Below are 22227 nucleotides of genomic sequence, written 5' to 3'. Positions count from 1 at the left end.
TTTTGAAAACTCAACACACGGTGAAAACCTTAAGCGTCAATTGCTGCCTTCCTTCTCTCTCACTCCAATCCAATCTCTTATCTACCCAAAAAACCCAAACGTAACTATTCAGCTTTCAAATAGTTGAAATTAGAACAATATTTAAACTAGAACATTTTAACATTTGATCTAAAAGTTTTCCGTGTATCACACGGATTAGCGACTAGTTAATTAAAATTTCCTTATTACTAAATTATTACGTAATATTGGTTGGGACAAGAGCTTTGTTGGTTTGTTGGCACCTTCTACATTTTCAACATGATGCTTAGGGATCAAATCTCCTCTCCTAATTATTGAATTATCAAAAAAAAAAAAAAAAAAAAAGGGTCCAAGATCCATTTTTGTGCCATAATTCAGGGGAGGCTCCTTTGATCAAGCTTAGGTTAAACTAATAATGCATATCTCTACAAGTGCTTTGTAGGTTTGTTGACACCTTATGACGTTTTCAACAAGCTTAGGGATCAAATCTTCTCTCTTAACTATTAAATTATAAAAAATAAATGAATAAATAAAAAACAAATAAATAAATGGTCCAAGATCCACCACTGCATTGACCCTACAAAGGGACACATGTATAAGAATTTTTTTTTGACTGATATAGAACTCTATTTTAGTTTAATCTAAGTGAATGTGTGTGAAACTTCTTTCTGGAGACTTGAACTCCGACCTTTGTCTCCCCCCCCCCCCCCTAATACCCAACAAGTATTTATATTTATGGAGTGACCATCACGCCAAGGAAGCGTAGTGGTAATTTCTTAATTTTTTGAAGGCATAAACTTTGGGCTTTTAGACTTAAATCATGGATTATTATTTAAGAATAAAAAAAGGATATTAATGCCACAGCTTGAATTATATATAGTTCAAGTTAATTAAAATTTATTGATTGCTACATTATTACATAACATTGGTTCGAGACAAGAGCTTTGTAAGTTTGTTGGCACGTTCTAACATATTCAACATGATGCTTAGGGTTCAAATATCTTCTCTTTTTACTATTGAATTATCAAAAAAAAAAAAAAAAAAAAGGTCCAGATCCACCATTGCATTGACCCTACAAAAGGATACAACATTTATAAGCTTTTTTTTTTTTTTTTTTTTTTTTATATAGAATTTTATTCTAATTTAATCTAAGTGTATGTTTGTGAAACCCATTTATAAACACTTGAACCTTGGTCTCTGTCCCTCCCCCTTACTCATACCCCCACAAACATTTATATTTGTAAGATCCAATCAAGAGTTAGTCTTTTTATTTTTTTATTTTTTTTAAATCTCTTTAAAAAAATTATTTTCAAGCGCTTTCTCAATATTTTTTTAAAAGGACCCAAAATTATCTTTGATCATGCCATCCATTTTTTTTTTTTCATTTGTATTCGATAGATACTTCCCTTTTTTTCCTTTTGTTGCATTGTATGTAACGTAGTTGTGGTCCTTTATTCTATTATCATTCTTTTTTTTTCTTTTCTTTTTTTGATGAGTTCTATTATCATTCTTTGTTGAATACTTAAATAAATGTATAAATAAAAATTAAGTTCGTGCACAAGGCATGTAGTTTAATTCAATTTTTGCGCCATAATTCGTGGGGAGGCTCCTTCAATCAAGCTTAGGTTAAACTAATAATGCATATCTCGGCCGTACGCAACCCCAAAACCTCATCAGCCTATTAAAAAAAAAAAAAAAAAACCCCAAAGCCTTATCACAATCAACCAAATTATTTCATCCTTATCAATTTGCTTTCTTGGATATGTTATCTTGTACTAAATTTATCTACAATTTTGACCTAACATGATATTACCCAATGTGAGGCCGGAATAATTCAATTAAAATATAACTATATTTTTAGATAAATATACATTTTTTTTTTGAAAGGGAAGATAAATATACATGTTAAAATATAACATTATTAGTTAAATTGAGCCTACATGTTCACAAATTTTTTTATAAATATATTATTATGTTTAGGTTTGACTTGTTTAATAGTTGAGTTGAGTCTAAACCTGGACTTGATATTGAGTTGCTTGCTAGACAGGTAAATATAAACAAGCTTCATCTTAATCAAAGTCGAGTTATTCTTAAACAACTCAATTCACTTATGGACCCGTCAATTAAGCACGCTTACTGGCGCAGGCTTTGGTTCCTGGTCTCTTTTGGGCCTAGGGGTTAATATAGCATTGAGTATGTCTAGTCTAATCGGGTATTAGGCTGAGACATGGGCCATTTTGTGTACCAGAAATGATTCTTCATCTTTAAGTGACACCCCTCCCTATCTTCTTTGTAAGTGTGATACAGCAACTCGCAACCCAACCTGATAAACAACAAATGAAGGACTTCGATGGATTCCCCTCGTTCTTGTTTAGTTCCTTGTCCATCAAGAATTTTAAGTGGGCCTTACAATAACACCTCAATCACCAATTTTCAATCACCAATTTTCTGATATTTGAGTTAGCATTTTCTGTCATGAATGATTTCTCTGCATTAAGCTTTTCTACTGGGTTCTCATGCTTATTTTGTTTCACAAATACAAGTAAACATAAACTTCCGTAAAATATGGTAGTTTTGACCATCAGTTCCATGTTGAATTGAGGACTTGTAAATGACACATGTTCATGGTTTGGTAAATAATGCAATGATTTCATCTTTGAATTGTTTTCAAGAGCCACTACGAACAGCAAGAAAAATTGGTTTTCAAATATAAGTTTGGAGCATAAATTTGCAAGAAGATTCCAAGAATTCAAAACTTGGCAACTTTTCTAGCATTCTTTGTATTGTTCTTATATGCAAAGGTTCACAGCCTTCCTTTTTCTTTGCTGATTGTTAGGTTTCACCCAAGACAGAAGAAACGGAGTTAATGGCTGCATGCACTTAGCATTTGAGTGTGCATTTGTAATGCTTATATGTCCCGTAACTCCTGTGTGCATCTATGACATTGCGCATTAATTCTAGCACATTTGATGTTGGGAACATGTTTTTTATTTATTTATAAAATGTTAGGAACATGTTAATTGAACTAGGAATCCAATTTCAGCCATGTCTTGAAATGTCAAAGATGGATGACCTAATTGGATTGATTCATTTTCTAGTCTTCCTTGCATTCCACTAAGAGGATCTGTATTTCATCTACTAGAATCCATTAGTTTTGATGGAAGTGTTTATTAAAGTCACATCATCACTATAATAATCGTGGCAGGACTTAATCATTGAAATTCTGAAATATGCAAGGAAGCGTCTGAATAAATGATTGAATAAATTTAGAGGTTTCTATGCAGCACAAAATCATGGAGTCATGCAAATAGTCTATCTCAGCAGATGTTGATGCTGCTGAAATTTATAAGAACTCTAACTGGCCAGCCATACATTAAAAATCATTAATTTTTGGTTTGTTAATATGACCTTTTGGTTTACCCAGGAAATTTAAAAATTCTTTGCAGCAGTGTTTTTTTGGCAGAGTAAGGAGAAAATGCTTTGACATGATTCATAGTGGCATATGCATATAAGTTTCTAACATAGGCAAACCAAGTTACAGTTATATAAGTCTCATTATATATGCAACAGTTACAACTTCTTATATAAAACTTTTCATGTTCTTTATTATGAATTATTTCTTAATTTCAGGTGCAAACAGTAAACAAGCCGTGTGAAAATTTCATCCAGATTGGGCATCAAAAACTGACATTCGCTACCAGGTTGAAGCTGAACCATAATTTATGCTTATTTCCCGTACAAAGAGAAATATTTTGCAACTTCATGTCACTAAATAGTATGCTGATGGAATGATTTTTATTTTGTTTGGGAGGTCTGAATTTTCTCTGGATATTTAGTTGTCTTTTGTTGTTAAAGTACATGATTTTCTGTTAAGGATGGACCTAGTAGGGGGATCGGACCCTCCCCCGGCCCAAATTTTTTTTTTTTGTTTTCGTAGGTATATTTTATGTTATTAATAGTTGGGCCCCTCCCTTCCACAACCTTGGCCCCTGTTAGCCAGCCCCGCCCAGACAACCTATAGGACCCTTTTCAACTTTTTGACGCAAGGGAGAGCAAGGTGATCAAAGAGAGGAGATTGGAGAGGGAAGAGAGTAGAGAGTAGAGACATGAAGCAGAGGGAAGAGAGAGAGAGAGAGAGAGTGTGAGGGAATATAAATCAATATATAGAAAAATAGACCAACCACCTACGTGAATAAAAAAATAATAAAATTTTTTCCAACACGCCACTATGCGGTTTTATTTATAGAACCACACTGTTGCGTGTTGGAAAAATATTTGAGATTTGAAACACCCATGGAACAATGATTTTGGTGTTTGTTTTCCAAATACCAAAAATTTGGCATTTGGCATTTGCCATTCTTTTCTAGAGCATTCACAATTGGCCATGCAAATGGCATATGTAAGCAAATTTTACCATTAAAGTACTAAAAAGGCCCCAGCATTTGGCCTTGTATTGGTCTAGTATCCTAAAAAAATAATAATATTTTTTGTTGTTGGCATGGGGGAGAAGGGAGAGAGAGAGATTGAATTATATTATTTTATTAGATAGTATATATTAATTTAATGAGTGGAATAGGAAAATAAAAATTGAGATGTTGAGGGTGTTGTAAAATAGTATGATGTAATTAATAAAGTACCTTTTTGAGATGGTAAAATAGAATAAAATAGGAATTCAAGATGTGAATGCCCTAATAGGAACAATTGGTACTTGAGCTCTTATCTTTTCAATATTAACCAAGTCTGGCGATAAATTATCATCATCAACCAACAATTCTTTTGGACTCGAGTTCCACTATCCAAATCAACAACTTCTACACCTGTTTCAGCACCCTCACAGACATCTGCCCTATCTTTACCGCACAAATCTACTAGATCATCCCAATTTGCAATTACTTTCCAATGAAAACTTCTAGCTTTTTCATGGGACTATCAAGCATGAAAACAAAAGACTATGATAGTTCAAAAAATTTTTTTTTTTGGGGTATTAGGGATCATATATACGAACTAACTAGTAGCACTCAAAGCTGCAACATTACAAAGTCTTACAAAGTTTTGTACAAATTTGACGAAGGCAAATCCAGGAATGCCATTTTATTATTAAACATAATGCAATTACATAATAATATAAACATTGTTTAATGCCCACAAATGAATACAAAAACAATATGAAAATCCACTTTCTACTTTAGCATGAGTTTGAAATTATTCCCCTGAGTTTGCTCTAAATTATGCAGTAACTTGAGTATTGGTGTACCGTTTCTGTTTTAACATAAGTCTGTAATTGTTATGTACTATTTATTTTCACGAGCATCCATCACATCTAATAGAGGCAGCTAATTGAAGGGATCTTGCCCCTTTTAGCTGCTTCAGCCTCTCCTCTTTCTTTTATATATACATCTTCTGCATTGTAGGTACACTGAGAAAAATTTTAGAGACCGAGAGCAAATAGATATAGAAATGGATAAGAAATTAGATGTTCACAATATCGCAAAAATACTTATCATAAATATGATTAAAAAATATGATTAAACAATATCGTAAAAAATACACATATATAAGACTATCTTTAATCATTTAATCTTCATAACATTATAACAGATAACGCTATGAAAATTTGGGATTGATTCACCTATCAATTCCATTTCGAGATAGTTTTAAATTAAAATTCTATTTGAGCACACCACTGGAAATATAGTTTGACCATACTTGCTACTCCAAATAATTCAAGTCATATGAATGATTTTCCCCCCTCATCACCCAAGTAGATTAATTAAGATTTTAAGAATATAATTACATACAAGTCCTAGAAAAGCCCAAAATTGAAAAGGATGAAATCAATCTAAAAGCATTAGCACTATCATGCAATATCCAAGACAGCCACTTGTAATAAGCACTATGAGAAGCAAATATACAACAAAAGATCATTAAATAGAACAACTCATCATCATCAAGAATATACCTTCTTTTCTTGTTACAAAAGACACATGGGAACTTAAAATTTAAACATTTTATACTAAGACAATACAAAATCAATAATAATAATAATAATAATAATTACTTGCAAGAAAAAAAAAACCTAAATTGATGGAGTCCTTCATAGAAATAAAAAATCTTTTCTTGAAATTTTTTGCTCATTCAACAAAATTATAAATAGACCATTTATAAAAAAGATTTTTTTTTAAAAAAAACCTGTATTTCTTTACCAACCATGCACTCAAGTAGAAAAAAAGTGTTGTTTTTTTTTTTTTTTTTTTACTCCAACAATTTATTATTCAAAACATGTTATGACTGTCCAAAAGAATAACAAAATAAAATTATGGCAGACCAAGAGAGATTATAGGCGTCTTTGTTTTTCGTAGAAGCAAATATAGGCGACTTCGACAAAAAAATAATTAATAATTCTAATATTATGATATTCAAATCTTGTAGTATTAATCCATTAAATGCATCAAGCTACAATAGTAAATAGTCTCACAAAATTCTACACCAAAGTAAAATGCAGAGCAACAAACAAAGAAAAACAAGATAAAGAATTCGTGAGTTTTGTCTAAATTGTTCAATATCCATTTACATTCCAGATATTATACCTAAATGCAAACAATTAATTTGAGGTATCATAATTTGTGCGAGGGTATGAAGGAACATATTAAAGTTGAAATCAAGAAGATCTTAATGTTTGTGATTAAGCCCAAGTTAGTACCCCTTAAGCCCCCATTTGCTTTTCTATGACAGAAAGCATTAGTAAACTAAAGTCCACAACATTCTAATAAACTAATGGTAATTTCACGACAGATGGGACCCCCCTTTTTCTGGTCTGAATTGTAAGTATTAGAAAACTATAGGCCACAACATTCGAATAACCTAAACAGAATTTCACAATAGATGAATAAAAATGAAATGCATAGATACTCCTTATGAGCCAAGTAATTGAGCATCATGGTATTATAGACTTAATAATTATTAAGTTTTTAATAATTATTACAATTACATGAATTTGGTATTTGTTTTCATATTTTGTAAACACTTATGCTTAACTACTTTTACAACTTATCACATTGAGTTAGTCTAGGACAAGTGTTATATGTTCTAAGAAAATAGCCGCATACTTGGGTATGTCTGTTCTTAACAAATGACAAATGAATGTAATTATAATAATTAGTATCTTTGTAGTAACAAATCTTGGTGTAGGTAAAATTCCGTAAATATTGTATCGCAATGGACAAAAGTTGGATGGAGAAGCGGAGGGGTACAAGGGAATATTTTGAAGGTGTAAACCAATTTGTGGAATTTGCTGCTCCATCCGCGCGGAATGGGAACATCTTATGTCCTTGTGTGAAATGTGTGAATTTGCTTATACAACCGCTAAATGTGGTATGTGAGCACTGTTGGGCTTCGGGGATGCTTAAAAATTACAAAGTTTGGAAATTTCATGGTGAATCGGCGGCTGCTACGCCAGCTACCGAATGTGGGAGCTCTCATGTGCAAGAAACCCAAAATCCATATGGTGATTTCCATGGGATGTTGCACGATTTGTGCCCCCCGCATGAAATCCCACCCGAACCAATGGAAGAAGGTCCAACTGCGCAATGTCCGGGTGAAGGTCCGAATGATGAGGCCAAGAAGTTTTACAAGATGGTAGATGATGTAGACAAACCTTTATATGAAGGTTGTACAAAATTTAGCATTTTCTCAGCCATTGTCCTGTTGTTCCAGTTGAAGACTCTGTGTGGTTGGACAAATAAGTCATTTACTCTGTTGCTTCAAGTCCTGATGGATATGCTTCCTTCAGACGCTAAGTTGCCAAAGGACCATTATGAGGCTAAGAAGATAGTTCGAGATTTGGGTTTGGGTTATGAGAAGATCCATGCTTGTCCCAATGATTGTATGCTGTTTTGGAAGCAAAATGTTAACCTCGAGGCGTGTCCTTGTTGTAAAGCTTCAAGGTGGAAAACAAATGAGGCATCTGTTGCTAGTAAGCATGCTTCATCCAGTAAGGGGAAGAAGAAAGCTGCGAAGATCCTACGGTGGTTCCCCTTAAAGCCAAGATTGCAGCGACTATTTCTGTCACCCGATCTGGCTAGTTCTATGAAATGGCATGTTAATGGTCGTACTGATGATGGGGTAATGCGGCATCCTGCTGACTCAGATGCATGGAAAATGTTTGACAGTAAGCATTTACACTTCTCATCTGACCCTCGTAATGTCAGACTTGGATTAGCTGCGGATGGGTTCAACCCCTTGGGAATTATGAGTACTAGTCACAGTACGTGGCCTGTCATGTTGGTCCCGTACAATCTCCCACCTTGGCTGTGCATGAAACGGTCATCTTTGATTCTATCATTAGTTATTCCTGGTCCTATCTCGCCAGGGATTGCTATAGATGTGTACTTGGAACCGTTAGTAGAAGAACTAAGGGAGTTATGGGATGTTGGAGTACAAGCATACGATGCATCTTCAAAAGAAGTATTCCAATTGCGTGCAGCATTGATGTGGACCATAAATGATTTTCCTGCATACGCAGATTTGTCGGGTTGGAGTACCAAAGGTGAGTTGGCGTGTCCTTCTTGTGCCGTGAAGACCGAGTCTCGATATTTGAGAAATGGTCGCAAATTCTGTTACATGGGACATCGGCGATGGTTGGATGTTGACCACGATTTCCGCAAAGATGGTCTGTCATTTGATGGATCTATTGATACTCGATTGGCTCCTGAACCACCAGTCACATCTGACATTATTGTGGAAACTGAACATTTACTTGGACGTTGTCTGGGTAGGAAATGTCAGCTTGCTTACAAAAAAAGGAAGAGAAGGGAGGCAGACCAGAGTGGTTGGAAGAAAAGGAGTATATTTTTTACCTTGCCTTATTGGGAGGATCACAAGTTGCGACACAATCTTGATGTGATGCATATAGAGAAGAATGTGATGGACAATATACTAAAAACACTGTTGAACTTGAAGGATAAAACGAAGGACAATTACAAGGCACGCCTTGACTTGGCGGACATGGGGATAAGGAGTGAACTCCACCTACAACGAAAAAGTGATGACCAGTATACCATACCAGCTGCATGTTTTCATATGACTTCATCAGAGATAGATGATTTCTTGCAAGTTTTGAAGGATGTAACAGTGCCCGATGGGTACGCTTCCAATATCTCACGGCGTGTGAATATGAAAGAACGCAAGATTTCTGGTTTGAAGAGTCATGATAATCACATATTGATGCAGCAACTTTTTCCCATAGCATTACGTGGGTCTTTGCCATCTCATGTTAGTAGGCCTTTGATAAAGTTAGCTTGCTTCTTTAGAGAAATTTGTTCCAAAACCCTTACGGTTTCAGATATTGTGACTAGTGAGGCAAAGATTGCAGTGACATTGTGTGAATTGGAAAAGATATTTCCTCCATCCTTCTTTACAGTGATGGTACATTTGGTCATGCACTTAGCTGCTGAAGCTAAGATTGGTGGTCCAGTGCACTACCGTTGGATGTATCCCATTGAGAGGTAAGATGTGTGTAATATTATTGATCAACTTCCAGTTTCATGTGCGTGTTCGAATTACCATTGCCAATCATTAATCTTATCATTCCTTTATAGGTACCTCTCACGTCTTAAGTCTTAGGTACGAAATAGAGCTGCTCCGGAAGGGTCTATTGCTGAAGGATACATAGTAGAGGAGTGCTTAACATTCTGTTCACGGTATATGGAAGGAGTGGAAACTATATTCAATCGACCCACCAGGATGATTGAGGAGTCAATGGGGGTGGTTTCGATCATGACATTAAACAATAAAGAGTGGACCCAAGCCCATCGCTACGTTTTATTCAATTCTGAAAACATCAACCGCTTTCGTGAGTAAGTATTACATATACAAATATAATTGCACGTCAATCCAGTGTACGTAAGGTCTATTAACCCTAATACAATTGCCTGCACAGGATGCACAAAAGATTGATAGAGGATGAACTTCGAAAAGGCCACAATCATAACGTTTCCGATGCCATTATATATAAGCACCACATGGAGAAGTTTTGTATTTGGTTTGGGGGTCACGTACGTATGACATTTTCAACTTATTAAACTTGTAACACTGTCTCAACCATGATTAACTGTACTGATATGAATTATTTTATTTTGGCCAACTGATGTTAGGTGATGTCCCTCACTGGTGCTGATAAGGAAAGGGAGGGAGTTAGTGATACCCTTGTTGCATTGTCCAAATGGCCGTATATTTATGTAAAGCGGTTCAAGCATTATGTAATAAATGGCTTAAAATTTAGGAGTGTAAATGATGAGGCAAATAGGAAAACGCAGAATAGTGGAGTTAGTGTGGCTACTGATGGGGGCAATACTTACTATGGTATTTTAACTGATATAATTGAGTTGAATTATTCTGACAATATCAAACATGTGTTATTCAAGTGTAAATGGGTTCATGACCAACATAGGAGAGGATATAGGACTGATGAATTTGGGTTTCCTATGGTAAACTTTACACACTTCATACATGGTGGGGATAAAATGATAGATGAACCATACGTTTTGGCATCTCAAGCTACACAAGTTTTTTATGTGGAAGATAAAAGGCACAAAGATTGGTATGCTGTTGTCAAAACAAAAGCTAGGGACGTGTTTGATGCTGGTGTTGGTCCCCAACGGGAGGAGGATGACATATATAGTTTTTCTGAAAATGTTCCCTACAAAATAAGTAGTAATGAGGTTGTGAGTGACAACCTTCGTTGGGCTCGGGATGATCTAGAGGGAATGACAATTGATGCCTCCATCATTGCTGAAAGAGATCTTCATGGAGTAAACAATGAGGATGAGTTTATTGACGATGAGTCTGACAATGAAGACGACAACAAGGATGAGTACACCGAGGATGAGTAGTGTAATAATTTAGTAGTGTATTATGTGTTTGGATGTTACAGTTGTTAATGAAAACGTATTCATTTATGAATTAGTTGGAATGCCTCTGTGTAATATTTGTTGAATTTGTTAATTCCTCTTCATATTGTTAATTCCTTTAATTTTTACTTATGATGTATCCAATTCCTTCCCCTCTTCGCTATTGGATTTGAAATTCATTTCTTATGAACTTGGATATATGATCGTGTGGTGTTAGGGTTTCTTTTCGTTGTGGTTGTAGTGTTTGGCAAATAGAAGCTCTTAAACTTGGATAGGGTAGTTTATATATTGTTAGATATTAAAATAAGTTATTTTACCCAAATATTGATATGGCTAGGACTGAAACCATTATTCCGAAACTAGGTTTATATCATACCATATAGATTCGAACCAACTATCATGTTAATAAATAGGTATGGTTAGGATCGAAACTAGTATTCCAAAACTAGGCTTAGGTCATACCATATTGATTTGAATCAACTATCATGATAAGAAGTAAGTATGGGGAGCTAATCCACTCGAGCCTAGTCCTAGTTCAAAAAGGAACACCTGTACAAGTGAATATACCTACCCCTCCAAATATACACACTCAAATCACCTTCGTTTTGTTCACCAATGCAATACATTGTTTGAGCTTAGCGTGTCTAATAATCGAGCTTAAGCTTGTGATTAGATTTGACTTGTTTGCAAACAAACGTTTCCAAGCAGTGTTTTTCGCAAATGTTAATATCAGTAGGCTCATCTACAGTCAAACCTAAACACACACCAAGATTGAGTTTGACAATGAGTTGGCGTGTGGATATCACTGCATCCCTTCTGCTTGTGGTCGGGGTGACTTGTTTTAATTTTTTTATACAGAGGAGTTAGTGTTGAGGTTCTTGACCCAATAAAAAAATGGAAAAATGAAACTGACTGTTGGTTTTCTACGCAACCTTCCTCTAGAAAATATACTCGCCACGCTCTTCTGTAAAGCGTGTGTAGTAAACAAAGCCCTCTTCTAGGACCTGCCCAAATGGATTTTTCCACTTATGGTGATTTCTACAATTTTACGCTCTTTTCACTGGCACCATAAATGGAAGAGCACTCATATAGAGTCTCGTAAAAATTAATAAACAAACAATGTCAATTTGAACTTTGGCCCATTTTTGTAAGTGAAAGTTTGGTTCACCCCATTAAGCTCATATTTATATTAATTTATTTTTGAGGACTCATGTTTAATGTGTATATCATTTGGTGGGGACATTGTAAAAAATAACAATTTAAAAACATAACCTCATCTTTTAAAGTAATTTGTATACAAGACTACCGTGCACTATTATGATGATTGAAGGTAAATGTTAAACAATTATTTTTACATTAATTCATCACTTTAAAGTTGTGGTGATATTAATAGAAACGTCATATCTCTAGACTGTTTTTTCTTTTTGATAAATTGATAGCTAAAAAGAGATTTGAATTATGTACGTATTTGTTAGAAATATCAAGAGATGTAAGTTAAATTACAAATTTCTTATAATAATAGCCTCATTAAGGACTCGATAGTACATATGGCACTGCTTATTGTTGCTACATAACATGGGGTTGATGAGAATAGACCAAAAAGACTCCATTTCTTTTATTTATTTATTTATTTTTAGTTACAAGGCAACGACCATGACTTGCTCCTCTAAAAATCATCAAAACCCAATTTTGAAAATTTTCTCTTGGAAACATTTTCTCTTCATATTCACTAGGAGAAAAACTGTCTTTCTTTTCGGATCACGAATTTATTAGCCCTAAGGTTTTTTGTGGGGGGTTATTAGCCCTAAGGTCTTTTTTTAGGGGGATTATCATCATAACTATAGGGTAGTTTGATCATAATTATGTCGCACTTATTTATAATGTCATTTTTGAAATTTGGATCAAATGATGTTGATATTGCCAATTGCGTTCTTCAAATGCAGATATAGATTGACAGTGATGGTAACCAGCAAGACTATATACTAAAGAACCCGTGTATTAGCAATTTGCTTCGCACTAACCTCCCCTCCAATCAGCCAAGACTATGCCCATTGGCTAGAAATACCGTTTTTGTCTCCGTTTTCCGTGAAACACCCTATCTCTTCGGCATCTTTGGAATGCCCTATCATTTCTCTCTCTTTACCAAGTCTGATATTAGAAAATAATCATGGCTTGTTTTTGTAAATGTTTTTTGTTTTACCTAACCAACTTTATAATATGCCAATCTAAACTTTATCTTTTTTTTCTTTGGATAATTAGATTGATTAGGAAAGAGATTTGATAATTAAATGTCTTATTTGAAAACACTAATTGAGTTATGAGACTCTTGACAATTTTAATTGAACTTAAAACTAAGAGATATAAAACTGACAATTTTTCTTTTTCTTTTTCTTATTGTATTTATTTACATGAGTTGTAGCAGATTGTAAATATACCAAAGTCTAGCTTTTTATTGGTTCATTTATGGGGGTTTTAAAATCATCTTTAATATCTTACCTTCATGATCTTAATTACCATAGGTCCTAACCCAGCTCAATTCTAACAAAAATTGCGACATTTAATATAAAGTATTCTTCTGGCTATCTTGGTGCACGAAACGTGTATATGGTTGAATTATTGTAAAGGGTGTCAGAACCCAAAAATGTTTAACTTACATTTTATGCAATTGATTGTTGTCTATAGTTAACACTTTTTTTGTTTTGTAAAGTTGTTAGACGCAGGAATGGGTAAGAAACGCCGATTGCCAGTTGTAGAAGTCGGCGAAGGACCCTCGAGTTCACGACAGAGAGGGGAGGAGCTACAAGCCGCCCATACTAGTGATGCTGGGTCACAACCCACAGGTAGTTTACATATCTTGAAATGTAACGTTTGATATTTATTACTGTTGTAACTAATTTTTCGGTCGTTTGCTGTAGGAAAGGAGAGGGACCATCCATTGACAATTGTGCAAGTTGGCCAAGGTTCATCACGCTCACGAGACATCATGCAGGAGGAGTTAAGGGATGCTGAGCACGCAAGATGGGAGGAAGGAGATGATTATGATGATGATGAGACACAGCCGCCTTCTGCAGGTAGTTATTCGTACAGTGCAAAATATTCTTAGGGTAACACTTTTATGTTTGCTGTTAATGACTAAACACCTATATCTTTAACCTTATGTTTATATGGTTTCAATTTTTTAGTAGTTTTGACTTGATACATACTTTAATTATTCAAGTAAAATGAAATTTACTAATTGAATGAATTAAAATTCACACAATGATCCAAAAATTTAAAATGTATAAATAAGATTAACAATTTTTTATCTCTTTTGGTTCACTAAAGTTCCTTTTTTTTTTTTTTGTAATAAAAAAAAATTCAATAGGAGAAGTTAAAGATTTTGAGACATGAAGAATTTCAAACATTACTACCTCTTCCCCATCTTGCAATTGTAATAAGATACATGATATAGCTCCCTTCTTTGAATGCGTTAAATGATGTCTCATGCTTCCTTGCGCTCTTGTGCATTAGAAATTTCAATGATTTTTAAGATTGAGTCATCTAACTGCACTTTCAGAGAAACTATGTCAGTGCTGTAAAGTAAAACCTAGAAGTTTGATGATAATGTGTAAAGTTCAAACCGTCCAAAATTCTGCTGGTTGATGAATTGGTGATGCAATTTGAAGAAAATCAATTGCTTTTAACAGAGCAAGGTTGAACCATGAGTGTAAGGTTGAATTTATTCAACCATCTAATTGGCTTTATTCCGTGCCAAATTTGCTTGTAATTCAGCATTTAGTAACCCTGTATTTAGGTGGGATTGTTGTAAGGGTAGTGAGTGAGTTAGTGTGAAGATTGCTCAAGAGTGTGCAAGAAAACAGAGTGTCGCGGCTGGGACTCGCGGGTGGACTCGCGGCTTCAACCCGCCAGAAGATGCACACGTGCCAAGCATGCTGGAAGATGAACAGTCATGCTAGCTGGAGCACTACAGGACAAAACAGGACAACTGGCCATACGGTTAACTCGCGACTGGAACTCGCGACTTAGTCAAGCCGCGAGGTCAAGCCGCGAGCCACCCCTGTTTTGGAAAAACCTGACGTTTCGCATTCCTCTTCACTCCAGTATAAATACCCTTTTAACCCACGATTGAAAGAGAGCTTCTAGAGAGAATTTTGAGAGAGAAACCCTAAAGAAAAACCAGATTGTTTCACCCACAATCTCTACCTTAGAGTCTCATCAAAATCCCCCACTCTCTTCCTCTCCATTGTCAAATCCTTGAGAGGCATTATACCAAACCTGGTTCTCACCATCATCATCTCTGTGAGACAGACGTTTGGAGTTCTGGGAAGCAGTTAGGAAGGAGCCAATCTTTATTGGTTGATGCTACGGTTTATTAGCGGAATCCGGAAAGCTAGAAAAGAAAAAGGTTCAGCGCAACCTCGTTGGAGCAAGAAGCTTGGAGGGCTTAGGTGCATTGGGTAGATTAGGCTTGGAGGGTCTATTGCTGTCCTTGTATCCCAACTGTATTTTCTAGTGGATTGATTACCGCTTGGAGGGCGGCGGAGAGGTTTTTCGCCGAGGTCTTCGGTTTCCTCTTCGATAACACATCCGGGTGTTATCTCTGTGTTTGCATCTTCCTTCCTCTCTATCTCTGCCTTTACATTATCTGCTGTGGTTTATTTTGTTATGGCTTAGATAGTTGTTTAACCAATTTCATATTGTAGAATATGTTAAGTTTCCGTACACTAGTTGTTTAACATATTGCTTGTGTTGGTTAAGTTGTTTTTGGGGGTCTAAACGTTCAAAAGTGTTTTTGTACACGTTTTTAAACTTTCAATGAGTTCTATTGCCTAACAAAGGATCACTGTCAAATTTAATTCATTAAGTGTTCAAATACAGATTAAAGACATCTATGCTGGAACTACTATTTTTAAGTTCCACATTAACAAATGTAGTTGGGATTTCATGACCCAACTATTCAATTCTTGGATTATAACATTAGTATTCCAAACAACCTAAAGCATAGTTTCTAGCAGCAACCACAAACTTATATTGGCATGAGAAGAGAACCTACCTTATAGCCTTAAACACCTGCCAATACTCTCCCATGAAAATGAAGACAATTGAACCTTTCATTTTTAATTGAGGAGACTCAAAGCAAAGAAGCAGACAACTAAGATAGCTTAGCTCAGTTGTACATCTCCACAAGAAGAAGATATAGGGTCAACTATAAATATATATATATATATATATATATAAAATAGAAATTCATTAATTATTACAAACAACTGTACATTGGAGGCATTAAGACTTGTGCTGATTATCAAAAATTAAACTGCAATATTTGTGCAGAGTGCACATCAGAAATCTAAGTCATACGCTTAAAAAACTATTCCATAATTATGTTCATTATAATATTTTTCAACAAGCTAATAAAACCTATAAGCATATGTAAATGAGTTGATGTGCTGTAGCAAATTTTAGAGTTCCTAACACAATTCTTGTTTCATTAAATCCAAATACAAATACAAGTCTCCCTCTTCCCTCACTAAGCTTGAGAAAACTCTTAATTTTATTTTTCATTTTATCATTAAAAATTTCAGAAAATATATTTTAAACTACTGCTCTTACTGCATTTTAATTAACTTTTCCCTTCTGTTTCTAAGAAAAAAAAAAAAAAAAAACACACTTTTCCCTTGTAAAAATGTGCAGTTTGCACAGTATAGAAATCAGTTTTTAATTTTATGATGGATATATTTAGATGTAAACAAAAGAACACAATTAATGTTGGGGGGACATTACCTTATGTAATGGTAAAGTCACGGGGTGGTCACAGGGGCGGCACCAAGTGAAGATTAGGGGGTTGAAAACTTTAAATAAACCATCTGAGCTAGCCAAAAAAGAAAAAGAAAAAGAAAAAAAGTATAAGAGCTAAAAAAAAAAAAAAAGAATTATGTATAATATTTTTAAAATATTTTTTTGACCCTTTGAAATAAAATTTTGAACTCCTGATCCCAAACTTTTTAAATTCAACAGATAAAATGAGCTTAAATATGATTATCTAGACAATATCTTAGCATTTTTAAACATTAAATGCAAAAAGCCCAACAAGAAAGTAGAAAATTTGTTGACCTTAAAATTCAAGAAAATTTTCTGTATGGTTCTCTGCTTTTGAATTTCTTATTTCCTTCTTTGTATTCTGCTTTCATGTCTTGGTATTTAGCTTATGCTTCTGCTCCATTTATCTTTCATTTTTTTTTTTTTATGCTCTGTTGATGCTGTTTTCAAATGGGTTTTCTGGTTGGTTTGTATGAAGGGTGAAGTTCTTGGTATCTGATGGAGTTTTCAGTGTTGGGTTTACAGTGGCTATTTTTGGGTCTTCCTGAGAATTGTTAAGGGTTTGACAGTGGGGTTTTGGCTGTAGTTCCAGTGGGATTTTTCTTGGCTTATTCTAGGATATTTGTAGTGAGAGTTTTGGAGGATTTGCTGGGTTATTTTCAGTGGGGGTTGAGATTGTCGATTTTGGGGTTGATTTTATGGGTTAAAACAGGGATATTTATGGTTCTATTTGGGTTTGCAAGGGCATTGTTTTTGGGTATTTTTGGTGGTGTTCTTGGCTGGGAATTTGGGTGTTTCTCTATAAAGTTTGTAGGGGTTTAGAGCTGGGTTTTTGGTTGGATTTCTATATGATTGAGGGATTCTTGCAGGTTTTGTTTGTGAGAAGGTTTTTTTGTGTATTTTCTGGGTTTTGATAGTTTTTGTAGTGTGTCTGGGAGTTTGGGTGTTTCTCTGTGGAGAGGGTAGAGACGTGTGTGAAAAATATTGAGGAAACTTGATTTGCATGGGAGGCCTTACTTATTTTTTAGTAAAAGATGGTGAGGTCGCGTGGGATGGGAGATCACTTTTTCTTTGGCATTTGGCTAGCTTGCAATTTGTTGAGGGTATGGAAAATTTTTGGTTGTGCATGGAACCAAATTGGCTGTGCAAACTTGGGGGTAAGGACAAAATTTGTTACATCTTCTCCTAGATGGGTTCTAGAAGAAGTGAGATTTAGGGAAATGATCCAATTAAGTACCACCACTTGACATAATTAGGGACCAAATCAATTTCAAATGTGCACTTCTTTAAGAAATTAATAAAAAGCAAGTAATACTAAGGAATTGGACTTGTTCCTCGGAAAAGTAAATGAATTTCTAAGGAACACAAACTCCAATAAAATTGGACTCAATAAATATAGTGGCACACATTTCATGCAAAATCAAGTAATACTAAGAAGGGAAATGGTAATGAGTGTCCTTAAGTAAATTTTACTAAACTTCTTTGGAGTTTGGGTTCATATCAACTAAGTTCAACACTTTTAAAAACAACTAATTCGGTCTCTAAAGGATATTTTTATTCCTAACTCCATTTAGCACAGTTACTTTTATCTCATATTTTGTTCACTGTGGATGTGTAACGTCCTTGTCATCAGAGAAAAAACAAAAAGAAAAGAGGGGGTCAAGTCAGATTTTTAGTTCGCACGTGCCCCCCACCTAACACCACTCCCCATCACTCATTTTCACCCACCTCTCTTCTCTCTTTTGGCTGGCTGTCTCTTTTCTGTGTTTCATTTTCTTTCTTTTATCTTTACTTAAACACACACACACACACACACTCACTTCCACACTCACCCACCGGCCTCCACTCCAAAGCAATCAATCCTCACCATCATTTTTTCGACAAGATCACCAGAAAAATACTTAGGAACCCCAAAGCATCTTCATCACTTTATTTGAGGTAAAAGTTCTAATTTCTTTTGATGGGTATTATGTTTTTGTTTGAGGTTATTTTACCCAAGCTGTAATAATGATATTCATGTGATTTACGAGCTTTGAAAATGATATTCAACTTGGCTGTGCATGTACATGACACTGGCAGTAATGGTATTATGGTTGAATTATATGCAACTTACATATATTTTTTGGATAAAAACAGTTTTTTATTTTTGAAAGTGATAAAAACAGCTTTTAGATAGAGACATCGACTTATTTGTTATTATCAGTTTCTTTAAGTATCAAAATCTCCACATTTACAAAGATCACATATATCATGTTAGTTGAGCACTTGAGCTATATACAGTGACTTCTCTGTAATTGTGAACTTTGAAATTTCATTCTCTCTAATAATGGGCCACTATATGCAGGCGATTTGGTCCAAGAAACCGCACCATCCAATGATGGGCGTGCAGAAGATTCAGTTCGGGAATCCCCAATATCCAATAATATAAATAAAAAACGTGGAATAACGCTAATGCAGCGTATATGGGCTCTTCCACCGAACAAGAAACTTGTATGTGGGTTAAATGGGAGCAAGCAACCGGTTGGGGAAAGCGGGCAAACATTCAAAAGGTGGTTGGGCACCTTATGCATCTGCTGCAACTATTGCCCACTTATGCCTGCTACTTGGACGCATGTCGACCGTAAATGCAAAGAAAACGCTTGGGTAGAGATAGAGGTTGTATCGAATTAAGATACTTTTAATTGTTATGTATAGTCGTGTATGTGCTAAATGGCATTTTCAGTAGGGTGGATTATTGCACTATTCTAACTCAATTTTTGCATTTCAGAAAAAATGGATCATTGACCCAGAGATTATTAGCCCAGCTAATCAAATGAACTGGGCAATGCACTTATTAGGAGAGTTGAGAAGGAACCGAAGAAGTAAGTTAAAAAAAAAATGCTACCCAAAAGATGCGTTAAAAGAAGATGTGTATAAAAACAAACCATCTTGGGCTGACGAGCAGGACTACTGCGCACTAGTTGACTATTGGTTTGATTCTAAAACGAAGGTTGCGCTATTTTCTTGCTCTATACCGAGTACAGTGTTTTAACTGATTTGTTTGTTTTAATTTGTTGGCGGGAATGTGTAAAGGAATTAGTGGATACGAACAAGAGAAGTCGTTCGTTTCAGACGGATATAGCGAGGACAGGGCCTATAAGTTTTGCACAAACTGCTGACAATATGGTAAGAAATGCATTATACAATAACTAGCCAAGTTTTAATGCTCTACTATTTTAATTGAACTTGTGACATATTGGTGGTATCAATAAATTCTAGTTGTATTTATTTATTTATTTTGTTGTTGAAAGAACATGGTCGATTCGAATTCATGGAAATTAAAATAGATTTTGCATGGAGATGACAGTAATGGTGGCAATGCCCAACGTTGTTGTAGGGTCCAAACTAAGCAATCCACAATTTCATTACTGTAATAATACAAACTTCTTGGTTTAGAATTAATCAATATTAAAAAATCACAAAAGAGTTTCCGTACATATTGTTTGGTTGAATTAAAATTATTATGTGTGATGAATCTGAAGAGTTTGAAGAAACTAGTTTACTGAAATTATTATGTTTGCATGTTTATGACTGTTAATAGACATTTCTTGTGATGTTTCCTGTTTTTGATTAGTGATTTCATTAATATTTATGTTTGTCACTTTGTTAGCAAGAGTTTAGTTTGGTATATAGCAATTGGGATGCATATAGGCAGGGGGTTGTAGCTGCGTTTCAAACGTGGCTATGGAGTAATTGTAAAAATATTTAGGGGGTTGTAGCTGCATTTAAAACGTGGCTATAGACAAATTATAAAAATAGTGCTATGGTTATAGCCGCGTTTTAAACGTGGCTATAGGTAACAGATATAACCACATTTAAGAAACGTGGCTATAGACAAATTCTAAAAATAGTTAGGGGGTTATAGCCGCGTTTTAAACGTGGCTATAGGTAACAGATATAACCACATTTAAGAAACGTGGCTATAGTTGTGGCATATAGTTATGGCCACACTTTTTCAAACGTTACCTCTTATAAAATGGCTATTTTATTAAATCTAATATTATAAAGAGTGTTGGTACCAAAAACCGCTTGATACAAAGCATTCACATGAAGAAAACAACTCGTCTTTTTGAACGTAATAAACTACATGTTTACGGAATTTGTTTTATGGTTATATTGCATGTTATGTTCCAAATTCCATTTGCTATGTTTGGTTGTCGCTTCATACTGACATAAATTTTCACTATTGTAATGAGACTGTTGAATATGATGTAGGCAAAAGAAAACGGCCAAGCAGTGGAGCATGCAGATGTTTTCATAAAAGCATACTGCAAGAAAGATGGGACTCCTATTAGTAATGAAGTGCGAGACAAGATTGTAAGCCTATATCATAACCTATATATTTTCTAATTTGTGCGTGAAATGTTTATAGCAAATAATATGTTATTTGGTTCTTATATGAAAACAGGATAAAATGAAAGAAATTTTAAACAACGGGGGCAAGCTAGTAGGAGACCATCGCGATGGAATTCTCTGGGCAAAAGATGATGCGTTCGCTCAAGTGATGGGCAAAGAACGTTCTGGACGTGTCCGTGGGGTCGGTTTTGGACCAACCCCATCAGGAAGAAGTGGGTCCAACCTTCCATGTGTGCTTGGGCCGTCGTCCACTGAAACGGTCCAACGAATGATTGCATTGGAAAATTCGATGAGGGACCAACTTGCTGACTCAGAGCAAAGGCATCAGCAGCAACTGGCCGAAGCACTGGCCGAAGCAAAGCGGGAGTCAGATGCACGGCATGAGCAGCAACTAGCCGAAGCACTGGCCGAAGCAAAGCGGGAGTCAGATGCACGGCATGAGCAGCAACTGGCCGAAGCAATGCGCAAATCAGAAACACGGCATCAGCAGCAGCTGGACGAAACAAAGCGGGAAATGGCCGATACAAAGCGGAGAATGGATGAAATAGTAGCCTTCTTCCAAAAGAACATGCCACCATCCAGTTTAACTGGATATTCAGGTAATACAAACTTTGCGTTTTAGTTAATGAAACTTGCGTGTTTATCGCAATATTATGTGCTACTAATTTTGCGTATATAATATTTTCAGGATATAGCGCAACATCATAGTATAATATCTTCGTGGACTCTTCATGGACTCTTCATGTATAATTGTTTGGATATTCGGAATATTGTAACTTCGTGGATATTGAAAATATTGTAAACATAATTGTAATATTGTTTGGACTCTTCGTGGACTCTTCATGTATAGTTGTTTGGATATTTATTTAGAGAAAATTAATGCTTGAGAAAATTCTTACTTGATATTTTGTTGGAATTTTGGGTTGTTATTAGAGATATTTTGGGTTGTTATTGGAATTCTGGGTTGTTATTGGAATTCTGGGTTGTTTGATAGGTTTGTAAAAATCTGCCCAGCAAAAGGAAATAAAAAGGAAAAAAAAAAAATACTATAGCCACGTTTTTAAAACGATAAAAACGTGGCTATAGACCA

At 35.1% G+C, this 22227-nt stretch overlaps 3 protein-coding genes across 3 annotated transcripts; all 3 read left to right on the top strand.

Annotated features, from left to right (window-relative positions):
* The first annotated feature begins 7233 nt into the window (after nt 1-7233).
* Nucleotides 7234-10907, top strand: LOC126719534 (uncharacterized). The gene is made up of 3 exons (XM_050422073.1): nt 7234-9521; nt 9956-10070; nt 10170-10907. Exons 1-3 carry the CDS (start codon nt 7234-7236, stop codon nt 10905-10907), a joined length of 3141 nt encoding a protein of 1046 aa, XP_050278030.1.
* A 2729-nt stretch (nt 10908-13636) lies between these two features.
* LOC126716389 (uncharacterized) lies at nt 13637-14028 on the top strand. The gene is made up of 2 exons (XM_050417246.1): nt 13637-13765; nt 13841-14028. Exons 1-2 carry the CDS (start codon nt 13648-13650, stop codon nt 14026-14028), a joined length of 306 nt encoding a protein of 101 aa, XP_050273203.1. The 5' UTR covers nt 13637-13647.
* A 4491-nt stretch (nt 14029-18519) lies between these two features.
* LOC126717816 (uncharacterized) lies at nt 18520-22019 on the top strand. The gene is made up of 7 exons (XM_050419729.1): nt 18520-18680; nt 19087-19397; nt 19510-19731; nt 19815-19907; nt 20997-21098; nt 21190-21736; nt 21826-22019. Exons 2-7 carry the CDS (start codon nt 19194-19196, stop codon nt 21843-21845), a joined length of 1188 nt encoding a protein of 395 aa, XP_050275686.1. The 5' UTR covers nt 18520-18680; nt 19087-19193; the 3' UTR covers nt 21846-22019.
* The last annotated feature ends 208 nt before the right edge of the window (nt 22020-22227 follow it).

Source organism: Quercus robur, chromosome 3, assembly GCF_932294415.1.
Source record: "Quercus robur chromosome 3, dhQueRobu3.1, whole genome shotgun sequence".
Classification (NCBI taxonomy): Eukaryota; Viridiplantae; Streptophyta; class Magnoliopsida; order Fagales; family Fagaceae; genus Quercus; species Quercus robur.
Note: the sequence above shows the minus strand (reverse complement) of the source record. Positions and strands in the feature narration are given on the sequence as shown.